At 40.1% G+C, this 20875-nt stretch overlaps 1 protein-coding gene across 1 annotated transcript; it reads left to right on the top strand.

Moving 5' to 3' along the window:
- Positions 1–750: 750 nt before the first annotated feature.
- On the top strand, positions 751–20128 carry pio (piopio). Its single transcript, XM_065491825.1, has 8 exons — positions 751–958; positions 2925–2968; positions 15778–16119; positions 17158–17300; positions 17369–17611; positions 17674–17830; positions 17891–18052; positions 19302–20128. Exons 2-8 carry the CDS (start codon positions 2927–2929, stop codon positions 19509–19511), a joined length of 1299 nt encoding a protein of 432 aa, XP_065347897.1. The 5' UTR covers positions 751–958; positions 2925–2926; the 3' UTR covers positions 19512–20128.
- The last annotated feature ends 747 nt before the right edge of the window (positions 20129–20875 follow it).

Below are 20875 nucleotides of genomic sequence, written 5' to 3'. Positions count from 1 at the left end.
GCTTTTCATAACGCAGCTCATATAATTTTTATGCTGAAATCCCAAAAATATAGCCGTTTGCTTTAAATTAATCATTTTTGGAGTTTTAACTTGTAAAACCCTCATATAATTTACCAAAACTAATCAAATAATATAGTGCACGCAAAGAAAAACATCATTAAATTGATTCAACACAAAATTAATGATTAGAAATATTAGCAAAAAATTGCAAGGCAGCAACAAAATTGGCAGAAAATCTGCAATAGCAATGGAATGCCGCGGAAAAGCAAAAATCGACGTTTAGAATTTTAGCAGCGACAATGCGTTGCATGAAAAGAATTCAGATAAAGGCCAAAACAGTTAAGAAGATTTTCACTATAGCAATATTTCATTGTCAAAATTCTTTGTGAAATTTAGCAACAGTTTATCCCTAAAACCAAGGCCAAATTTCACTTCTGGCGAAATTTTGAAACTAAATCATGGTTTTACAGTAGGGAGACTTGATTAGCATGCAAGCTTTTGAGCCAATATTCTCAAAAAGGTTTTTTCCTAATTTTCAGGTAAGTACTATAATTTCAAGTAATTTTCACAAATTTTCTGTAACTTTTTTATTATAGAAGGCGTACAAATATAGCGATCGAGCTGCAATTAAGACTCAAGGTTGAGGTGCGGGCAGTGCGCGGCAGGTAACTCCCTCTACCTGAGAGCCCCTGAGTCAGGTTGAATACGTCATCGCCGTCTCGTTCTCTGGCTGGGCTGTCGGAATCTCTCAGCGCAAAGGTTGCAGCCATTCTGAGTGTGTGTCCGGAGAGAGCTGCAAGGCGCCAAGTGCAGCCGCGTCGACCGATCGTCGACTTTGCCATGGTTTGAAGTGGATTGCGCCGCTCCAGCGTCTGTCCCCGCGTGACAGATGATACGAGCTTGGTGACCAAGTGCGTGGCTTGATCGAACCTGCTGAAAAGTCATCCAAAAATCGCAGGTGAGTGCCCAAAATTCGCTGCGAACGGTCGGTCACTCTCGGCCAGGTGAGCGCCTCAAGGCCCCTTTTACTTTTCTCTGCGCGGCGTTTCTGTTTCGAGCTACCAAACGAGATTTACTTTTATTATATTCGTCAGTCAGACAATGCAGGGGTTTGTAAAAATATGAATCTCTAGGGGAGTTTTGTTGAGTGTTTACTCGTGTCGTAAATCACCGAAGGTGAAGAAAACCTGTGGGATTCTTTCCGCGGTTGCAGAAACTTGTAAAAGACGTGTGAGATTTTGTGTGTGATTCAAAAGTAATTGTCTATGTAAATTTCTGCAATGGCTTTGTCTACTACGTTCAAGATTTCATTCTAATAACTAAGAATATATTGTGTCTTTTACGTCATTCACTATGCTTTTTGTCCATAAGTTTCAACAAAAAAAATTGAAATACTTACAATATCCTCGTTCATATGCAACAAAAACCAAAAAGAGGTATTAAAAAATCTGAAATAACTATTGATATATTTTTAACCATTCAAAAGAACAAATTTAAATTATTGTATATTATATTTTACAAACAAAAGGTCCGAAGGGAAATAGTTTTATTTTGAAAAAAGAAATCAGGAAATCTTAAACCTTGAATTTCGCAAAGACAAAAATTTTTAAATTTTATTCTCTGCCCTTTTTTGCATTAATAAAAAAATTGAATTAAATTGAGTTCCTATATCAAGATAAAATCTGTTAAATAAAATTTCCCAATAAAAAAGATATGATCTAAATTTTCATTGCTTTTACTTTTCTCCCCCGATAAAGTTCAATTAACCCGGTACTTCTTCCCCCTCAATTTCCAATCCCTACTTTCGATCGAAATCGACAGCAATCAGGTCTAACAGCAACACTGCATTTTTCTCAAAAACGTTCATATAAAGAGTCGTGGGCGAACGTATACATATGAGAGTACTTGAGTAGGCAAAGCAGGAAAACTGGCTGGCAAATAAAGGGGCTAATTCTCGCCGCCAGAGCTGGATCGCCCACTGAAAACACAAAGCGAGAATCATGGCTCGCAACAATTAATTAAAGTGCATTCGAGAAGGCCGTCCTACACGTCGCTGTACAGTACACGCTGCATCTAAAGTGTTTTGCTGTTATTTGTTCACATCTGTGATGCGAGGTGATTTACTTCTGTCTCGGCGTTGACAGACGCCTCCAAGGATTTACCTTGTGTGTGCGTTTTCTACAAAAGAACTAATTTTTTTTCACAACAAAAGTTAAATGAGTGTAGCAAAAATATTCAAAAATTTATCGGATGTAATTTTATTTGATTATTTTTAATAATCATTAAAAACGAAATTTAATTTTTTATGTCTTGTTTGTGAACGTTTTGTTGTTATTAACACACAGCAAAAATTTCTAAACCAACAAAACGTACCGCAGCACCTATTTACGGATTTTCGGGCCGAGAGCGTTTTCACTTTCGTGATGTCAACAGTCGCGTACACGTCTTTTCGTTCCAGACCTCTCGCTCATTATGGTTGTTGTTATTTCTCCGCAAATCCTCCTCACCCACTGGCGATATAATGTGTAACAGTGCCTGAGCAGTGCTTCCAAGTCATTTGTTATCGCCTGTGGAACAACCTGTCGCCGAATCTGTGTATGAATGGGAACTCAAGTGCATTCAAACAAAAACTGAGCCAAACATTTCTTGCCAAATACTGATATGATAGACTGATTTTTACTATTCCCTCTGTTATCAAATACAAAAAAAATGCTTTGTTATATTTTTTGTTAAGTTCTGGATGTGGATGTATGGGGCACAGTTGCCCTGCTGATCCGTAATAAACAAATTTGAATCTATAATGGATATAATCTGACCCAATTCCTCTCAGCGTCTCCTCTCTCATAAATACAACATTATTGTGCTCTGCTGTGTGCGTGTGCTGCTGGTGCAGACTGACTGATCTTTTGCTTTCTCTTTCGCAGATATGAGGGCCCAACTGCTAACAACTGTGATCTACTCCTTCATGGTGAGCCCCTATCCAACACACATCATGATTTTTCTTTCGTTTTCGCGTTCGGCCGCATTATAATAATGATGCACCTGCGAGCCGGTTAATTACGCAGCTCCTGGATTTCGCCTTTTTCGGTAAATCACGGAGAGTGAGAGCCGCGCGCGCGTCTCTCTTGTTGACTTTCGTGAGATTTTCCAATCCAGCCTTCGGTGAAAAAAAAATAAATAAATACATCCATCAACGCGGCCTCTATGGCTTTTCTTGCGTGAAAATCGGCAAAGTCTGAGCAATGAATGACGTAGGTGGATTAAATGAGTGGGATGATGCGTATTGTGTGCACCTTTACGTGCTATTTAATCGTTCGGACCTTGAACGAAAAGGAAGAGCGCTTCGTGGGATGACGGATTATATTATAATGCGGCGCTTAATTGCACAATGCCGCACTGGAAATTTTATATCCTCGCTCTGTCATATAGATATACAAATATAGTGATAAGAACCAATTATAATAATGAAAAGATACGTATAGATATGAAAAACCTGCTTAGAATACGATCAGGAGAAATTATATATGGCAATGAGCAGAAAAATTGATATTCAGATAAAAGCATAATTGAGCTGGTGTATTGTTTATATATTCCAAGAGTGATTCGTGATTAAAAGTCTGCGGTCACCTGTTACCGCTATGCAACGCCAGTCCTTGTTTGCAACCAGAAAATCCAGTCGTTGGTAACGACCTACAATTAAATCGCTCCGGATTTTCATACTCGCTTGACTATACATCGATTGTTTCCTCGCTCACGAAAGGCATGAGTTTGGGGACTGTGCGAAGGTAAACTGAAAAAAAAACGGCAAAAATCAGGGTTTGCCAGAGTGTATTTAAGAAGGTCAAATAATGTTAAAGAGGAATGATACTGGGAAAGCCTGGAAAATGCTTGTTGCCAATGCATAAACTCGTCCCTTAGGATTCAGTTAAAGCCTAAATTGACCTAAGATGAAGCACTGTTATTTTTCGAGAAAATTGGCTGGAAAGTTACCGTGCTTTTCAAATGGTAATGGCTGTCTCCTTACTTGAAATCAGATTTAATTTCAAAACCAAGAGTTTCCCCAATAAGTGGCATACACCGCTGGACAGGTCTCGACGTGAGGAATCGGAATATTTTATGCCAAGAAAATAAGTTCAAGCACAATAAATTTTGGAGAAAATTGGCAAAATTTGAATTTTTATTGTAGGAACGTCTTTTTTATTATTGCAAATTTTTGAACAAATTGTTTATCGGTCAATTGTTTAAGGCATCCAACAATTTAAATAATTTTCAATTGTTGCCCAGTATCATTCCACTTTAAAACGGATGGTGCCCTAGAAAATTCAGTAAAACTCTTTTAACTCGTTTAAATTGTCGCTTTAAAACTTTTAAGATAGAATTCAAGTTTTCTACTGCCACTCAAAATGGACAGAATTATCCCAAAGATCGTCAGATTTTGAACGGTTTTCCCTTATGACTGGTTAAACCTTGCAGATTTTTTTAATCTCTGCTCAGCTCAGCACATGCCGTGGGCTATGAGCTTACCAGGTCTCAATAACATTGGGTTATCTTTTCGCCATCGATGTTTTTTATTGAAACTTCAGATATTCATCACTAAAGCCGCTGGAAACGTGCGAAAACTAGCAAAATTGGCACCCATTGAGCTATTTTTGAGCATTTCAAAGTAACTGAATTAACCTTTGACACGGACTGCCAGTAATTAGATCTCCGAAATTCTCAAATATAAAATATCTCCCATTAATTGCCTTGACTTTTGAAAGAATGCCTTGACAATGTGGGCCAATGGGCTCTGGCCGTTTATAATATTTATTATTCACACGCTGTTTCAAAACCCTGGCCGGTGCCAACTGCAACAAAATATATTTTAATCTAAAAATATCTTGATCGAAACGGGAAGTCAGGTACTCGCGGCTGCATTTTCTTTGATTGTGAGAGAACGTGAGTCGCCTCGCTCCCCCTGTGACAAAAAAACGTAATTTTCTTAATTTGAATACACGACGTGCGTGAAATTTAGAGTCCCAAAATTTTCTAGTATAGAAAACGAGAGTCTCAGCCGGAGAAATTTTTCCATCCATTATGCGTGAGGATCTCGTGCCGTGAATATTAATTTTCCACGGCGGTGCATCATCCGAAGCAAGGCAAATTTATTTGTCCCGAACACAAAGCGCCATTGTATGGATATCTATATACCCAGATTCTTTTTTCTTCTTAACAATCAAGGAATAAATATGTGTGTACCGAGTGAGTCGCATGTACATACGTACGTTATATATTATTCTTTCTCGGAGCGAGCAGGAGGCAAACCTTGAAAGCCCTGGCTGGCTGTGTGGAGGTGACGTCACCTGAAGGCCTCGCGTAGGCGCTGCGCCGACTCGCCTTGCTTGCAAGGAGGCCCCTGAGCCTGAGCGTACCCTGACGAGCAGCATAAAGGCGCCTTATGTCATATATGCATGCCCTTTGCTGATGTCACGCGCCGGGGATGCTTCATCTTATTTGCTCCGCGACCTTGCAGCGGCAGACGATTCCGGCAATTGTGCCGCCGATATGGAGACCAGATCAGCGTTCGACGGAGCTGAAAATTCGCGTGCAATTGATACTCGCTCTGACGCACTCTCGGCATAAACACACACGCGACTTATATAACTAACCGCCGAAGGAATTCGATTTCTTATAGAAAAGAAAATAATATCGTCTTACTCGCTTCTGTAACGAGGTGCAGACTCGAATTACGCGCGAGAGCCAATTTATTTACCATTTAAGCTGCAGTGAAATTAGCGCCGAGTCGCGATCTGATCGGTTCTTTGATGCATAATGGATGAAATACAAGCTCCAGTGCTTATTGGAAATGTTAGCTGGATTTTATTCAATGATGTGGGCACATTCTTTAACCTACGAAGGGTTTGATATCCATATTTTCAAATGATATAGAAAAATGCTGCAACAGTTGCAATTTCTACATTAAAATTTTGTTTAAAATATTGAAAAAAATCCGTTCAAAGTTCGCAAGACACGCGACACTTTATTAATATAATTTTGAAATTTTGAGTCACGTGTTAATTACATAAATAAAAGTAGGACGAATTTTTACATCATTTCAAGTTCAAAATAGTCAAGCCGTAGCGATTTCAGAACTGTTGCCAACCTATTCTCTCAATCGTTTAAGCAGCCGGTTTCTGTATATTTATGCGAGCCTGGCGTTCGTTGTGAATAAGTTTCCAACCATCTTGGGTCGCGCCAACATTTCCCAACGAGACATTACGCAAGCTGCTGCGCTCTTCAGCTTGTCGCGTCCACACCTGTCCAATTATCGCCGAAATATTAGCAGAAGTCCCGACCCAGCAGACTTTCCACACAATGCAAAGTCCAAACTGTAGAAAGCAGCTGCAAATATTTAATTTATTAACGCAGCTTTCTTCCTTTGTATAAATTGCCGAGGGTGGCGATATGGCGAATGCGAGTAAATCTCTGCAAAGACGTGTGTGACGTAAGTGCAAGCGCAGATATATATATATAATAACGATCATAGAGCGCCCAGTTGGTGTCATATTCACTTTCTCTGTTTGCGCCGCAGCGAGGCTTGTGGTGACCCACGAGCGTCTCTCGAGGGTCCCACGCTCTTGTCCTAAAGCGCTGCCTCTGCAAAATCTTCCTACGGCCGACCTTCCCGGACTCGCACTCGCTCTCGACGGACCTTTTTGCATTTTTTTTTCACTCTCTGCACGCGCGTGTGTGGGAACTGGAAAAAATATCTACTTTCATATAAATATGCATTTGATTATAATTTTAATGTGCATTGTTGTTTTCGGCGCGCAGCGGCCTATTTCGTGCCACTATTTTAAATTTGAGTCGAAGGCGTAGATGGCACCGGCGAAAGTAATTTTTGCGTCACCCGCGACTCACTTTTTTCGCGGGAATTTATTATTGAATATATATTCGCCTCCACTAGACGCTTTCTTTTCTCCGGTACATTAAAAGTGCGGTTCGTAAAAAGCCGCATTTAACCTCTCTGCTTACCGAAAGAAAGAAAGAAAGTCACGCTCTTTGCAGTATTTAATGCGGAAAACATGATTTTGACAAGTGGCTGACAACGGTTACGCAGCAAGTGCAATAAAAGTCAGATAACTAGGGCAATTTAGATAGTCATGCAATCGGCTTTTGAGGGTAAGACAGTAATAATGAGTTATGTTCAAACCATGCAGCTATAATTGTATTAACACGATCTTAAATTAATATTTTCAAACCAAAGAGAGCGTTATTTTCCCTTGAATTATCTTAATTTGCATGGTATTGATTTTTAACTGCTTTAACTTGATTACTCTCAATATATTATTGCACTCGTCTTTGTCATAATTATTAGAACGACCAAATTAAAAAAAAACACTCAGAAAATGTTCAAAGCCCTTAAACGATTGGTTCTTGGCTACAGAGGCGCGATTTTACAAGACTTTTAAGGCTTTGGTGTCAAAGCTAAAAGCTATGCCGTAAATTACCAATTATTTCGTGCAGCCAAAGCGAATATCAGAGGCGAGGGGCGGTTCGCGGCGCCGAACGACCAATTAGGCACCTGGAACGAAATGCTGTTATTTTTTTCCAGCGAACAATTAAAGCATTTATTCACGAGTGACACGGGCAAAAAGCATCTCTGCAAAGTGAGTCACGCAACCAGCATTTTTATCTTGATACAAAACGAACGACGACTCTGCTGCTCTGCTGTTGTAAATTGTCGAGGCGCTTTTTGCCGCCCATGCAGTTGAATTATCGCCAGCGCCTCTGCACTCGACCTTTTCTCGGAAAAAGTTATTTACTGCAAAACCACTTTTTGCTCCGTGTAAAATACACAATGACCGTCTCCGCTGCGGTGAATGCAAAATGTCACCTTTCCTCGCTCAACAGCAGGACAATGACTTTCACGTTCCGAAAGGTAATTATAAACTGGATAGATTGGATTTTTCGAAAACTACTTCTCGGGCGCCGGTGGAGGCGGAAAATTAAGGCAGGTCCACAGGGCGTGGCGGTCTCCAACATGCGTGGTGGCTATTTGTTGCTAACCTTCACGCTCAATCTGGAATTGCCCCTCGTATATAATATTATGTTATACAGATTGCACGCTTCAAATCGCCGCACTACGGTCTGATTGAGCGAATCGGCGCCTTTTCGGTGCGAATTTCGCGTTTGCGTTATACAGTTGGGCGCGGTGTCGTGCTGGTTCAGAGAAGCGTACCGGATGCATGATTTGGTGCTGGGAATCTTTGCTCTGACAGTTAGCAAAAACCTGTGAGAAAATTGTTCCAATCTTTGCTGCTAGAGTTTTTTTGTTTATTATTAAATTAAAGATAGAATATATTTATTTTCAAAATATGTTTTTATATGTAACGCAATTAGACTAGAGAATGGTGCAATTTATTATTCATCATCCTAGCATCGCAAAAACGTACAGTTGCAATTGCTCAACTCTCCATCCCGAATGCATAAATAAATAAGAGGATTGCATATTGCAAGCACAAGAGTTTTTCCTTATGTATTTGAAATTATTATCCTGCTCAGCGACCGCATTATTAAACGCATTCCGTCTCTTTGAAAATCATTGCAGCAGAACTGTTTGTTCTTGACTAAAATAATTGCTGGATGCCCAGAAACACACAGAATCGTGATTTTGTCTACTCGCGGTGAACGGCTCAATTAGCAAAGATCGAAAGTGAATTGAACCAGTTTAAATTGCACTCTGATTCATGATTTTTCTCCGGCTTATGTACCGCGCGCAGCCCACAAGAGCCTTATGTATTTTTACAATAAATTTACAACGCCGTGAGTAAGTATAGACGTTCACAAACACCTACAATGGGCGCGCCTCTCACACAGCCGTGCTAAAACCCAGCGAGACACTTTCACTGCTGACTGCACAATATCCAGCCAGTGCATTTAAACACGTACGTTGAATAATCATAACATGCAAGCAGCTGCAAACCAGCTCTTTTCAACTTTTCACGACTCCAGGCTCAACCGAACAATGAAATTGCGTTTATTACTATGCGCGTGTGTGCCGGCAGATCTAGTTTCTTGTAATTACTGTCTGCGTCTTGCGTCTTGTTATATTTAATAGAGGACGAAATTCAAAGTGATAATTCGTGTTATTGCCTTGTACTGTCAATTTGATTGAGTTGCAACATTCATGTAATTTAAATAGAGGTGGGGAGTAATTTGTGTTTAGCATTCTCTTAAGTAAATTTTCTTACTGTTTCACAACCCGAAGTATGAATTTTGAGACTGTATTTTTTTGCTTAAAGAGGAATGATACTGCAAAAGCCTGGAAAATGCTTGTTGCCAATGCATAAACTCGTCCCTTAGAATTCAGTTGAAGCCTAAATTGACCTAAGGAGCGCTGTAATTTTTTGAGAAAATAGGCTGGAAGGTTACCGTGCTTTTCAAATGGTAATGGCTGTCTCCTTAATTGAAATCCGATTTAATTTCAAAATCAAGAGTTTCCCCAATAAGTGGCATACACCGTTGGACGGATCTCGACGAGAGGAATCGGAATATGCCAAGAAAATATGTTCAAGCACTGTGAATTTTGGAGAAAATTGGCAAAATTTGAATTTTTATTGTAGGAAGGTCATTTTTTGCTATTGGAAATTGTTGAACAATTTGTTTATCGATCATGGAAATGGTTTGACTTTTTCTAGAGAAAATTAAATATCGTCCCTGCATTGGAAATAAATCAAAAGATATTATAATGTATAATAACAGACGCTCTCCAAGGCCAAAATCGAATGTTCGTTTTTGTTGAGATTTTAATCTCCAAATTAAAGACGAGTTTCCTCCAATTCTGTTGCGACCTCTGAAATGATTACAACACCAGTGCATAACTATGTGCGAACGCTAGACGGGTGGCAAACAATAAGGATGTTCCTCGAAAGGCAGCGAGCGCTTCCTCTCCTCCGCGGCTCCTGCCGTGTTGGAAGCGACCCTGAGAGCATCGCAGACGTGCAGTGGAAAAAAAATTCAACAAAACGATGAGTCAGGATGCTCTTAACACGTTGAAAGCTTTCCGTGAATGAGAAGATGCATTTTATTTGTTACTCACTTCCTCGCGAATAATAAAAGCGTTTATTATGCACGCGTTCGCCATTTTATTTCCGAGTCAATGCTCCATCGGAGCAGAGCGCCGTGTCGGTCTTTAATTAGCCGATTAAAGGATGCGCGTTCCTCCTTGCTTAATCGGCTGAATATAACAATTTCAGACGCAGCTGAGTGTTTCATTCACGTCATTATATCAGCCGGCGGCGGCATCTCCGATTTGTTCCTCAATATTCATGAGTTCACTTTAACTTAACGAGGCAGCTAACTGTAAAGTTGCCGCGGGTCGCGCGAAAAGGTCGCAGCAACATTTGGGCTTATTTGGAAGGAGGAAAAAACCGATCTCGGCCCTGGCGAGGCGCGGTTCAACTTCACAGTCAGAAAGACAATAAATCTGTACAAATGTTTCGCACGCCTACTCAAAGCAGCAGGGCTTTCCAGCCGCGTTTGTGACGATATAAGTGGACCTCGCTCCACTCCACAGGCAATTTGGCAGCTATATATATCGTAAAAAAACAAACAAGACGTCTTGATTTTAAGCAATGAAATATTTTAGATAGTTATTATTGTTCTTCTCCATATCTCCTACGAGATCTTCAACAAACTTTATTGAGTTTTCCAGAAATAGGTAGGAAATTAATTTTTCTCCTTATGCTGAATTTAAACTTTTGTAAATTAATTTGAAACGTTGAAAAAACACTGTGATTTATATTCGAAAGACAGTTGAATTTGTAATAGAAACCATCTAAAAACACTCGTATTAGCTTGAAAAAAATGGATTAATTTGACTATAACAATAAAATTCGGACCTATTCCCACTATTTAAATTGCTCAAATCATTTCCGAATTAATTCTTAATATTATGTGAATCAGAGGAATTCGTTTATGCAAACGGTGGCATTTCATTTCTCCATTAATAGTTGTGAGCCAGAAGGCTTGCTTGACGTGGGGTTTTTCTGTTACGTGAAAGCCTGCCACCATCTGTTTGGCAAACAAGGAAATTTTTCCTAAATCCAGATATGTCTGCCTTTGCACTGCATACCTCTGTAAAAGGAGCAGTCTGAACAGCAGTTTCACCGGTCGATGAGGCGAAATACTAACTTGCTTATTACTTAAGAGCTGGGAAAAATTATAATTTGTCAGCGTGGCGACCTCCGCCGATGAGGTGCATTACCCTCGTCACAAATGCAACAATATCTCATTCCGCTCTGCATTCAATATCCAATCCTTGTTTTTCTCCCGAGACGTACGTGCGAAAGAAGGAAAAAGCGTTCAACCCGAGACCGAGTTCAATATTCGCCGTGCAGCAGCAGCTAATTAAAATAATAATACCCGCGCTGCGACCGAGTACTATGCAACTGTGGAAGCGCAAAGTTCAATAACTGCTAGACTGCAACCTTCAGGCCGACGAGGAGCCATAAAGACGCGCTTGTGGAGGCGTTTGTGAGTCTGCCCCGAGATGAATTCTGCATCTCCGGGGGCAGACCGTCGACGTCGACGCCGCGCGCGCGGTCCGAATAGGACGATGACCCCCGACGCGATCGTATTGGTTCCGCGCCGAGCGTGTGTACCTGAAACACATGTACGTGTACATCCCCGCGCGTCGACGTAATTGCTGTTGAATCACACTCTTGAATTTTTACTCATATACACGCCGCGCGATCGAGGGAGCAATAAACGTGTTCCTCTCGTTCTGCTCGAACGTGCAGCTTCCGTCCGTTGGTGCGATGCATTATTAATTCCGCTGATAATTTATAATGCGAGCGAGTGAGCGAGCGAGCGCACGCCGGAATGTGAAATATACAGAATTATTGAACGCGAACAGCCGACATGTGCGCGCATGGTAATAATTATTATTATTGTCTCTATTGTACACACTCAAAAGTGAAAAGAAAATGAAACTTTTTCTCCTACGAGCTGCTTGAGAACTGCCGGTTGTTAACTTTACGATATACTGTAATTTTTAATTATTTGTCATGTACATGTTTAGAGTGTTAGATCATAAAATCCACGACGGAGGATGCCGAGACGAGCAGTTAAATTAATAGTTGCGTGTTTTCCGCGGGTACAGTTAACCGTCTTTTTGACACACACGCGGTAACAGAAAAAATGCACTTCCAATTATTGCTCTTTTAACTGTTTCCAAGTTTGGCATCGCTCGTGAGTGTGAAATCAGCGAACGGTGTGGCTGACAAGAGGTGAAAAATGATGTGTCTAACTGCATTTTTCAAACAACAAGAGCGTGCTGTGTCTTTTGACGCCGTGTGATCACGACAGGATTTATTAGACTATGTCTTTTTGGACTTGGACCAAGAGAAAACAAACGTGCGTGATGAGCCAAGCAATAAAAATGACTGATGGAGTTTCAATCGGTTTAAAAAAAAATATTTGTGTGAAAATACAGGGTTTCAGCTTTCAAAATTTCCACATAATTATCTTTTGCTATATGCATATTTTGAGATGGTATTAACTTTTCGGAATTTAAATTTATCTGATGATGGGAGTACCGAAACAAGTCGTTCGAGAAAACCTTGGTGAAGTAGTACGTAAAGCGCGAGCGACTCTCTTTCACCGTGCTGGAAAATCCCCAAAACTGGTTGGAAAGGTATAAATGTCAGTTCCATAGGCTCTTCGCAATCACTGCCATATGAGCGTGGGGTGTTTTCTTGTTTGAGAATACACAGGAGAGGGATAAAAATTAAAAAAGTATACAAAAACCTCACTCATTCATAGTAACAGATGACCGCTTTTTCTATTTTCTTAGATGCGGAAATATATTTTTTAAATCAGCCGTCACGTTATAGCTGACAAGCGCTGGACATAAGGAAAGCAGTCGCAGGACATTGTGACGTCACAATTGCTCAGGGTGTCAATAATTCTTAGGCTATATTTCTTTGATTTCGTCCTGGTCCCGGTAAAATTGCGCAACTTTGAACAAACACCCAAATTTTCACTGTCGAATTAATTGTCCTTTTCTAGCAACAAGGAAATTCGCGTTTGGGTGTTGAAAGTTGCGCAATTTTACCGGGACCAGGACGATTTTCCAGTTGCCCATTTAATGGATATAGCCAACAATCAGGGCAATAAAAAGAGGAATTATTTAATAATACCAGTCTTAAAATTAATGACATTACGATGCCCAGCACCTGCAATGTCTGAAATTCCAAAAATTCCACTGCTCTGATTTTCATTTTCTGTTTCTCGATTTCTATGTCCTGCAGGTAAGAACCAAGAATAACCGCAGTTATACATGCTCACCCTTATTACGAGTCAGGCAAAGATGAAAAGTTTTAGTTGGTTTTAGCTTTTATTTGCTTATTACTTCACGCTTGACTTGTTACTTCTCTGGCTCCTCTGGCTTGTTAAATTTAAATTTAGGATTGAGCACATTTCTCAAATCAAATTTGATCACGAGAAGTTTTAATAATACGCCGTTTAAAACGTGAAAGTTCGGTCATGCTCATTCTGCATTTTGCAAGGGAGAGCGATGACATCACGCGCAGTCTAGAAGATATCCAATCTGAATTCTGCCACATTCTGCGCTAATTGAACAGGCGAAACATTATTTTATATCCTGTGCATACGCGACTGTCTCTCCAAAATTCATGCCGGTGGCAGTGTGTCCGGCACAATGTGAGTTGTTTGTTGCTGATAATGACCAACTTCCTTTCGAATTTCTTTCACTTTTGCAATCTAGCGCGGGACCTTTACACTCTACATACTTTACGCGCCGCCGACAAATGCACTCTATTAGTTAATCCAGCATCTCAACACCAGAGTGTAGATCAACGTACGTCATTGTCTATTTAGAATTGTTGTACATATGTGTGAAAGGACGCAAAAGTCTATGTGATCGGTCGTGCTGTCGGTATTATGTAAAAAACAAAAAATATAACGCCGCAGCCGCCGGACCGACTTTCGTTTCTGCTGGAAATTCGCACTGCAGGAGCAAATAATAAAGAGAATGGAAATCGTCTTGCAAGGTCACAATTCGTGTGGGTGAAGCCAATTCACTTTTACTGCAGAGAAGATCAAATGAAATGAAATGTTGCAATGCTCCAAATACTTGCTGACAGAGATAACAATTGGCTTGTTAGCATCTGTCTATGTATCATATTTATTAGGCGGCAGAAAGTTGCTCGGCTCGAGATGCATTAATTAAAGCGAGCGAAGAAGGCGGATTATATGGTGCTTAGCTGCGAATACACATATCGCTGCGCATGCAGAAACAGAGCGCGTCGACATTAAACTTGGGCTGAAATTTCACGTCGACCTTCCGAATAGCAAACGCCGCTAGCGTGTGCGTGTGTCGGAGAGAGAGAGAAAGATGCATCCGCGCCGATGCAAATTACCATAACAAGAGATGGCATCGAAAGAAAGGAGAATTGAGCAGGAAAAGGCTTTTCGAGAGAGGAATGTGGCGCGGAAAAGTCGAACGGTTTATTTTCACCAGCTGCGTACGGGACAGACTGCTCTTCTTGCCGGTGTAAGGTTTCGTAATATTCCCATTCTCATGAGACACCGCTACTTTTAATGTATATAAAGGCACACGCATTCATTGGCACTCGAAAAAGTGTCGCGTGCAAGAGCCAACGCAGTGAGATAACAGTTTGCTCGAGTTCCCGTGAAAATTGCTAAAAACGAGCTGTTAAAAGAGACAGAGGAGAGGCACAAAAGGAAGTTTCGCCTAATTTAATTTACACTGACTGCTTTTTTCAAAAGCGGCAAACAATCAAAAGAAATAAATTCTGAATAAAGAAAAAGCTGCAGATAACTATATTGTACTTATCTTTTCCTTTAAATTCTTATGAGTAAAATAACTAGGAACAACCGAGCTCATTATCATTAAATATTATGAGTTTAGATATGTAAAGCGGATTTTCTCACTTAATATTTCCAAAATTTTCGTAAAACAGGGCTCAATTTAATTTATTGTGAGGAATTTACAAGTATTTTTATCTAAAAAATTAATTCAAAGCCAGCAATTCTCATTTTCCTCAAATTTCCTGATTAAAGAATAAATTTTTGGCGGTGAAAAAGGTTGTTTCCCATACTAAAACCATAAAAAAGCGTATAATTTTTATCTAATAAGCGTTTATTGCTCGAGTGAAATTGTCACTCGCACTAAAACTTTTCCCTTGGCTGCTGTTTCTCTTGCGGACGACTTCTACTTTTCTAAATTTTATCCTTATACCGGACGCAAGCCGCCGCCGCCGCTGTCTTTGCGTAATGGAATGAGTTCTCAGTAACACGTTAATAGTTTCTCAGGCTGATCCTTTGCGAACGAGTTGGTGATGCACTTTTACCATAAAGGAAATTGTACGTGCATCAACAAACCACAACAACTTCTCTATGTAACTGTGCGGTAGACCATTTTTGGTCGCACACAATAAAATTTACTGTCGCAATCAGACTGCATCGGTAATAAAATGCGTCGCATCGGCACATTTTTCTAACATACTTTTGTATTGAGTGTCGCTTTTGTTCTTAATTGGCCGTAGATCAGGTCGCCCGCATTTTAAATTGGCTCGATAGCATAATTATGAAACTACACCCGCAATAGAAATTAGAGCTCTTACATGGGAACTGCACGTGGGATAAAAAAATGTAATAATTTAATTAGTTCTTTTTTGCCACAAAATAAAAAATTTGCTTTCCGCCAAAATCAAGTTCCAAATTTAAATTTCACCCTCGTTGTCGTAGGTGCTGAGCCTGAGCGCCAGGGTCAACGGCCTGACCCCAACCAGCAGCGAAGGCATCGTAACAACCCCGGCTCCGGAGCAGGCGCCGGAAATGGACGCCGTCCGAGTGGAATGCGCCAACGACGAGATGCTGGTGACCATCGTTCCAGCGGCCGCCCCCGCGCCTCCTCCCTCGCAGGCCGCCAGACTCGGTCTGCTTGCCGAACCCGGTCTCTTCAGCGGCATGGTCTACCCCCGGGGACTGACCAAGAACAGCTCTTGCCTTGTCGAGTACGTCCGCATGACTGGACCCTTGCTCTACAGGCTGCCCCTCAGCTATTGCAACACCATGAGCAACGATACAGTAAGTTTTGAAATACTTCTAAATTTAAAAAAAGGAAATTGTAATTTTTAGGATTACGGAATATCTATAACAATTACAGCTTTTTTATTTGAGGGCCTGTATGCATAAAGTCACAGTATTTATAAAATTTTGAAATTTAATTGGTGTATTTTTATGCACAGCCCTCTGAGATATTTATAAATTATTTTAATGCTTATATTCATTGCTGTTTTGAATAGAAATTTATACAATTTTCACTTGTATAAGTACTTTGTTACAAGGCAACGAGAGAATAATGAATTGAATTGAATACACTCCAAAGCTCTTAAATGTTTCATACTATTCATTTTTGTTAATATTATATATTTGTTATTAATTTACTCTAAATGAGTGACCTATTATCACACTAAAAATTAAGTTCTAGTCTAAAAGCTCGCTCAGAAAAGCTTTTGACCTTTTCTCTGCAATCAGTTGCGTCTTGATTCTAATTAGAAATTCGCGACCTCAATTCTCCTTGGCGTCTCAGCTTATCGATTTGTAGTTTTCAAAGCTGGGTGGGATACGATGCATCTCGCAACTCATTCCTCAAATAAAATATTGCCCGTCATTCTGCTCATGCTGGTCATTCGCTTTGCGTAAAGTATTTAGATTGATTATTTGAATGGAAAAGGAAAGGGTTACGTTGCGAAGTCGAAAGTGGCTCCTATTTATGGCGATGCTACGCAAGATATTATTGTTTGAGATTCCCCCTTTCTCCCATCACTCGCTCGAGTTATGAATTATGCCCGGCGCGGAGTAGTTGGGTATTTTTTTTTTCTTATTGTTCGGAAATGAGCATGGGAGACTTTAACGCTCGACTGAATGACCAGTACATATTACAAAGCAAGGTATCTTTTCCGTGTAGATGTTCAACATGCGAAAAATCTATTCACGTTAAAACATATTATATGCTGTGTTTCTTTGAAGGAAATAATAATAAACTCTCACAATCTGCCGTACCATCAGACATGGAAGAAATCCCATTTTATATATTGAAAATGCAATTTTCTTTGTCCGCAGGAGGATGGTGGTGTTGAATACTTCAACACAATCGTGGTGCAGCCTCACCTGAAGCTTGTGACCTCCCAGGGTCGAGGATACCAAGTCAAATGCCGCTACGAGACAAGGGAAAGAACGCCGATCGTCGTCGCCGTGAACAAAACGTGAGATCACTCGTGCTTTTATACAAAAGAAGCGGCCGTGTCATCAGACAAAAATCTTTCTCGCACAGGCTCGTTGGTCAAGAGCAACTGACAGCGGCTCTGGTCGACCCGGCCTCGCTGCCCGGAGTGATGATGAGGATCTACACCGGCGACGGCAGCACCAAGCAGGTGCCCGAGAACGTCAAAATCGGAGATCCACTCTCCATGTTCATCAACCTGGATGAGCAGGAAAAGTACGGAATCACAATCTCCGACTGCATGGTCAGAGACGGACTCAAGTGGGGAGAGCAGCGCCTTTTGGACAAGTCCGGGTGAGTGCGATTGAAATGCCAAAAAAAAAACGACAGAAAAACTTATTGACACGCTCCAACAGGTGTCCGCTGAACCACGAGATCATGGGCCAGTTCGTTTACAACAAAGAGATGACCAAGGCTCACGTCAGCTTCCCTGCCCACAAGTTCCCCTACACTTCTTCCGTCTACTACCAGTGTCACGTACGGTTGTGCAACAAAGCTATTGGTGATTGCGAGGTATAACGGCGCTCTGCAGTTTGTATTTATTTATTTTCACACGAGTGATTTTATTTATAGGTGCCGAATTGCAATAAGACGCCAAACAGCGCCAGGCGCCGCAGGCAAGATTCAGGAGACGACGGTGCTCCGGCCACCATTGAGGTCTTCAGCGGACTTTATGTCAACGAAGGTGCTGACACCAGCAACCTGAACAATCCGGATGACGTCAGCAGGGAGAGGGTGAGGATATAATTAAATTAAAACGATTTTTATTGCCAAATATAAAAAAAGCTTTATTCGCATGATTTCGGTTCGAATTTTAATTGGAAAAAATTCAATTGAATCATTATGTGGTGCAAAAAAACCAATGTGCCCTTCAGTAAGAAAAGAAATAAATACTTAATGTTGCTAGCCAGCAGATTTATTGAAGATCAATGATGTAAGCATCAAGCAAAGCAAGTATGATGTCACCTTGTGACGACGCACAATGTATTTTGCAGGAAGTTCTTTTGTGAATTATTTCTCAGTATTTCTCAGTAGAGAAAAAGGCAAAAAATATAAAATAATGGCTGCTCAAGGACAAGATATTAATTAAGGGCCTGGAAATGATCAGATGTCTCAACGGGATGAAAAAGGACTCTCCAGCACTAACTATATATCAGTTTTCGCACCTTTCCAGCGAATTTTTCTATAATTACGAAAAATGTTTTCACTCATCCTGCATTACTTCTGTCTACTTGTGCTCTAAACTGAATTGTTAATTTTTAAATTCTAATTAAAAAAGGAAAAAAATTGTAATAATTTTAAATATTCACTTTACGACTCGGGGGATGAATAGGGATTAAGGGTGAGCACCCCAAAAACAATTCGGCTCACCAGGGAAAGTCAATCCAAGTCAAACGGTACGCAATTTTTGCATTTCTGACGGTTAGAACCCAAGATTTGGCGCTCACAACATTCGGAAAAATTAAATAATTTTTTTTTAAATTGAAAATTAAATTTTTAGAAAGCGAAGCCGAATACATACCATCTTGATATTTTTACACGAGTTAACACGAACACCCTGGGGCCACTTTTGAGGAGCATTTCGGATATTTAAAGTACGGCGCTGGTTTTCAAAATCCCAAAAAACACCCGTAAATTTTTGAAAATGAGCCTTGGTGACCTTTTACCTTGACCACAAATTTGGTGCTCATTCGATCGGGTTTACCTTATCTTTTGAATAATAGCAACAACTCGAAATGAGTTACTGCGTTCTCAAAATTAGTAAAAACCTTATAAATAATAATTTAACTAATTTTATTTTATTTTCACTCATCTCACAAGTAAAAAATATGGTAAAAGAATTAAATGTAAATCCGACATTTTTATTTAATTTTCCCTGCACTTACAAAATAAAGATAAAGTATGATCTGGTGCTGTTTCGACTGTTTCTAATAATTAGATCCGTGCAATAATTGTAGCTAATTTAAATTTTCCTCTTTTGCAGTCACCTGACGACCCCGACAGCCTGTGCATTTCGCAACGCACATTCGCCCTGGCCGTGGCAATCGCAGGCCTCGTGCTGATGCTGTTGGTTCTTCTGGCGGTGCTGATCCTGTGCGCCCGTCGGCGCAGAAGCCACAAGGACGTGTCCACCTCTGGCAGCTCACTCTACAGCGGCCCTTACACTAACACAGCCTACAGCCACAGCAGTTGAATCACATCCAAGTGCAATACAGAACTCTCTTCGTGATGACTGAATACTTTATATTATTATTTACAAAATTCAACTTCATTGTGCCACAAAAATTTAGGTTTAGTCATATTTAACACGATGCTCTTAATGTTTAATCTTATTACCGCCATAATTTAATGCGAAAAAGATGGGATCCGCAACTGTCAAGTTGCTTTGGCGTAATGAGACTGTAGATTTTTTAGCAAAACTGTGCTCTTCAAAGGCAGCTTAACGAAAAAAAGACGACGTTTTAATTCTATTTCACTCGAGGTTAGGGGAATTTCACGTGTCTAACTGTGTCGACATTTGGCTAATTTCCTGAGTGCTGGCTGACGAGATGGTGTTCGCTCGGAACGATTTTTTCTACTGTTAACTTCGTCCGGGCAAAGTTCTGTGGCATTGGATCATGGTTTCATTGAAATTCTTAAATGGAACTCTGGTACACCATTGCCAAACTGACTTGAACAATTATTGTTTAGATTAGTTGTCTGTGTGCGTGGGCCAAATGTCTGGAAAGGATTTTGAATGCATTTAATAACAAAAATTTAATGTACAACTGACAGCAAAGTTCGGCAAATAAAAAAAGTATTGAATCAGAATCACCAGCTTTTTATTGATTGTTAATCGCAAGATTTTTAATGTTAAAAGTGGATTATTACTGGGCAACAATGGAAAAATATTTGAATTGTTGAATGCAATAAGCAGTTCATCTATAAACAATTTGCATAAAATAAAAAATGACCTTGCTACAGAAATTTAAATTTTCTCCAAAATTTACTCCAAAATTTACAGCGCTTGACCACTTTTTTGAGAAATTTCGATTCTTCTCTTTGAGATTTGTCCAACAGCGCATGAAACTTTTTAGTGCAAACCTTTTTTGTGAAACAAAATGGGATTTCAAATAAGGAGACAGTCGTCACCGTTTGAAAATCATGCTAACTTTGCAGACACTTTTCTAAAACAATGCCACTTTTGGGTCAACGACTGAATCCTAAAGGATGCGTAATAATTCGTCCTGGTCCCGGCAAAATTGCGTAACTTTCAACAACCAAACGCGAATTTCCTTGTTGCAAGAAAAGGTCAACAGTCAATTCGACAATGAAAATTTGGGCGTTTGTTGAATGTTGCGCAATTTTACCTGGACCAGGACGAGTTCATGCATTGGCAACAAGGATTTTTCAGTATCAATCCGTGAAAGACTAGACCAGTAGCATAATATTATATTTCAAGATTTTGAATAGGGAAGTAGGATCTCTAGGTGAAATGCGGATTGATCGGCCAGTCTCTCCTACTTTCATGTTTAATTTTAGAATTTTAAATTTATTGAATATTAAAATGCTTGAAAA

The sequence above is a fragment of the Cloeon dipterum genome, chromosome 4 (genome assembly GCF_949628265.1).
Source record: "Cloeon dipterum chromosome 4, ieCloDipt1.1, whole genome shotgun sequence".
Lineage (NCBI taxonomy): Eukaryota > Metazoa > Arthropoda > Insecta > Ephemeroptera > Baetidae > Cloeon > Cloeon dipterum.
This window is presented reverse-complemented; position numbering and strand designations above follow the sequence as displayed.

Coding starts and splice junctions, on each gene's coding strand:
- pio (XM_065491825.1), top strand. CDS start 2,927: ATGAGGGCCCAACTGCTAACAACTGTGATCTACTCCTTCATG. Junction 17,301..17,368: donor GTCGTCGCCGTGAACAAAAC/GTGAGATCACTC, acceptor TTTCTCGCACAG/GCTCGTTGGTCAAGAGCAAC. Junction 18,053..19,301: donor ATGACGTCAGCAGGGAGAGG/GTGAGGATATAA, acceptor CCTCTTTTGCAG/TCACCTGACGACCCCGACAG.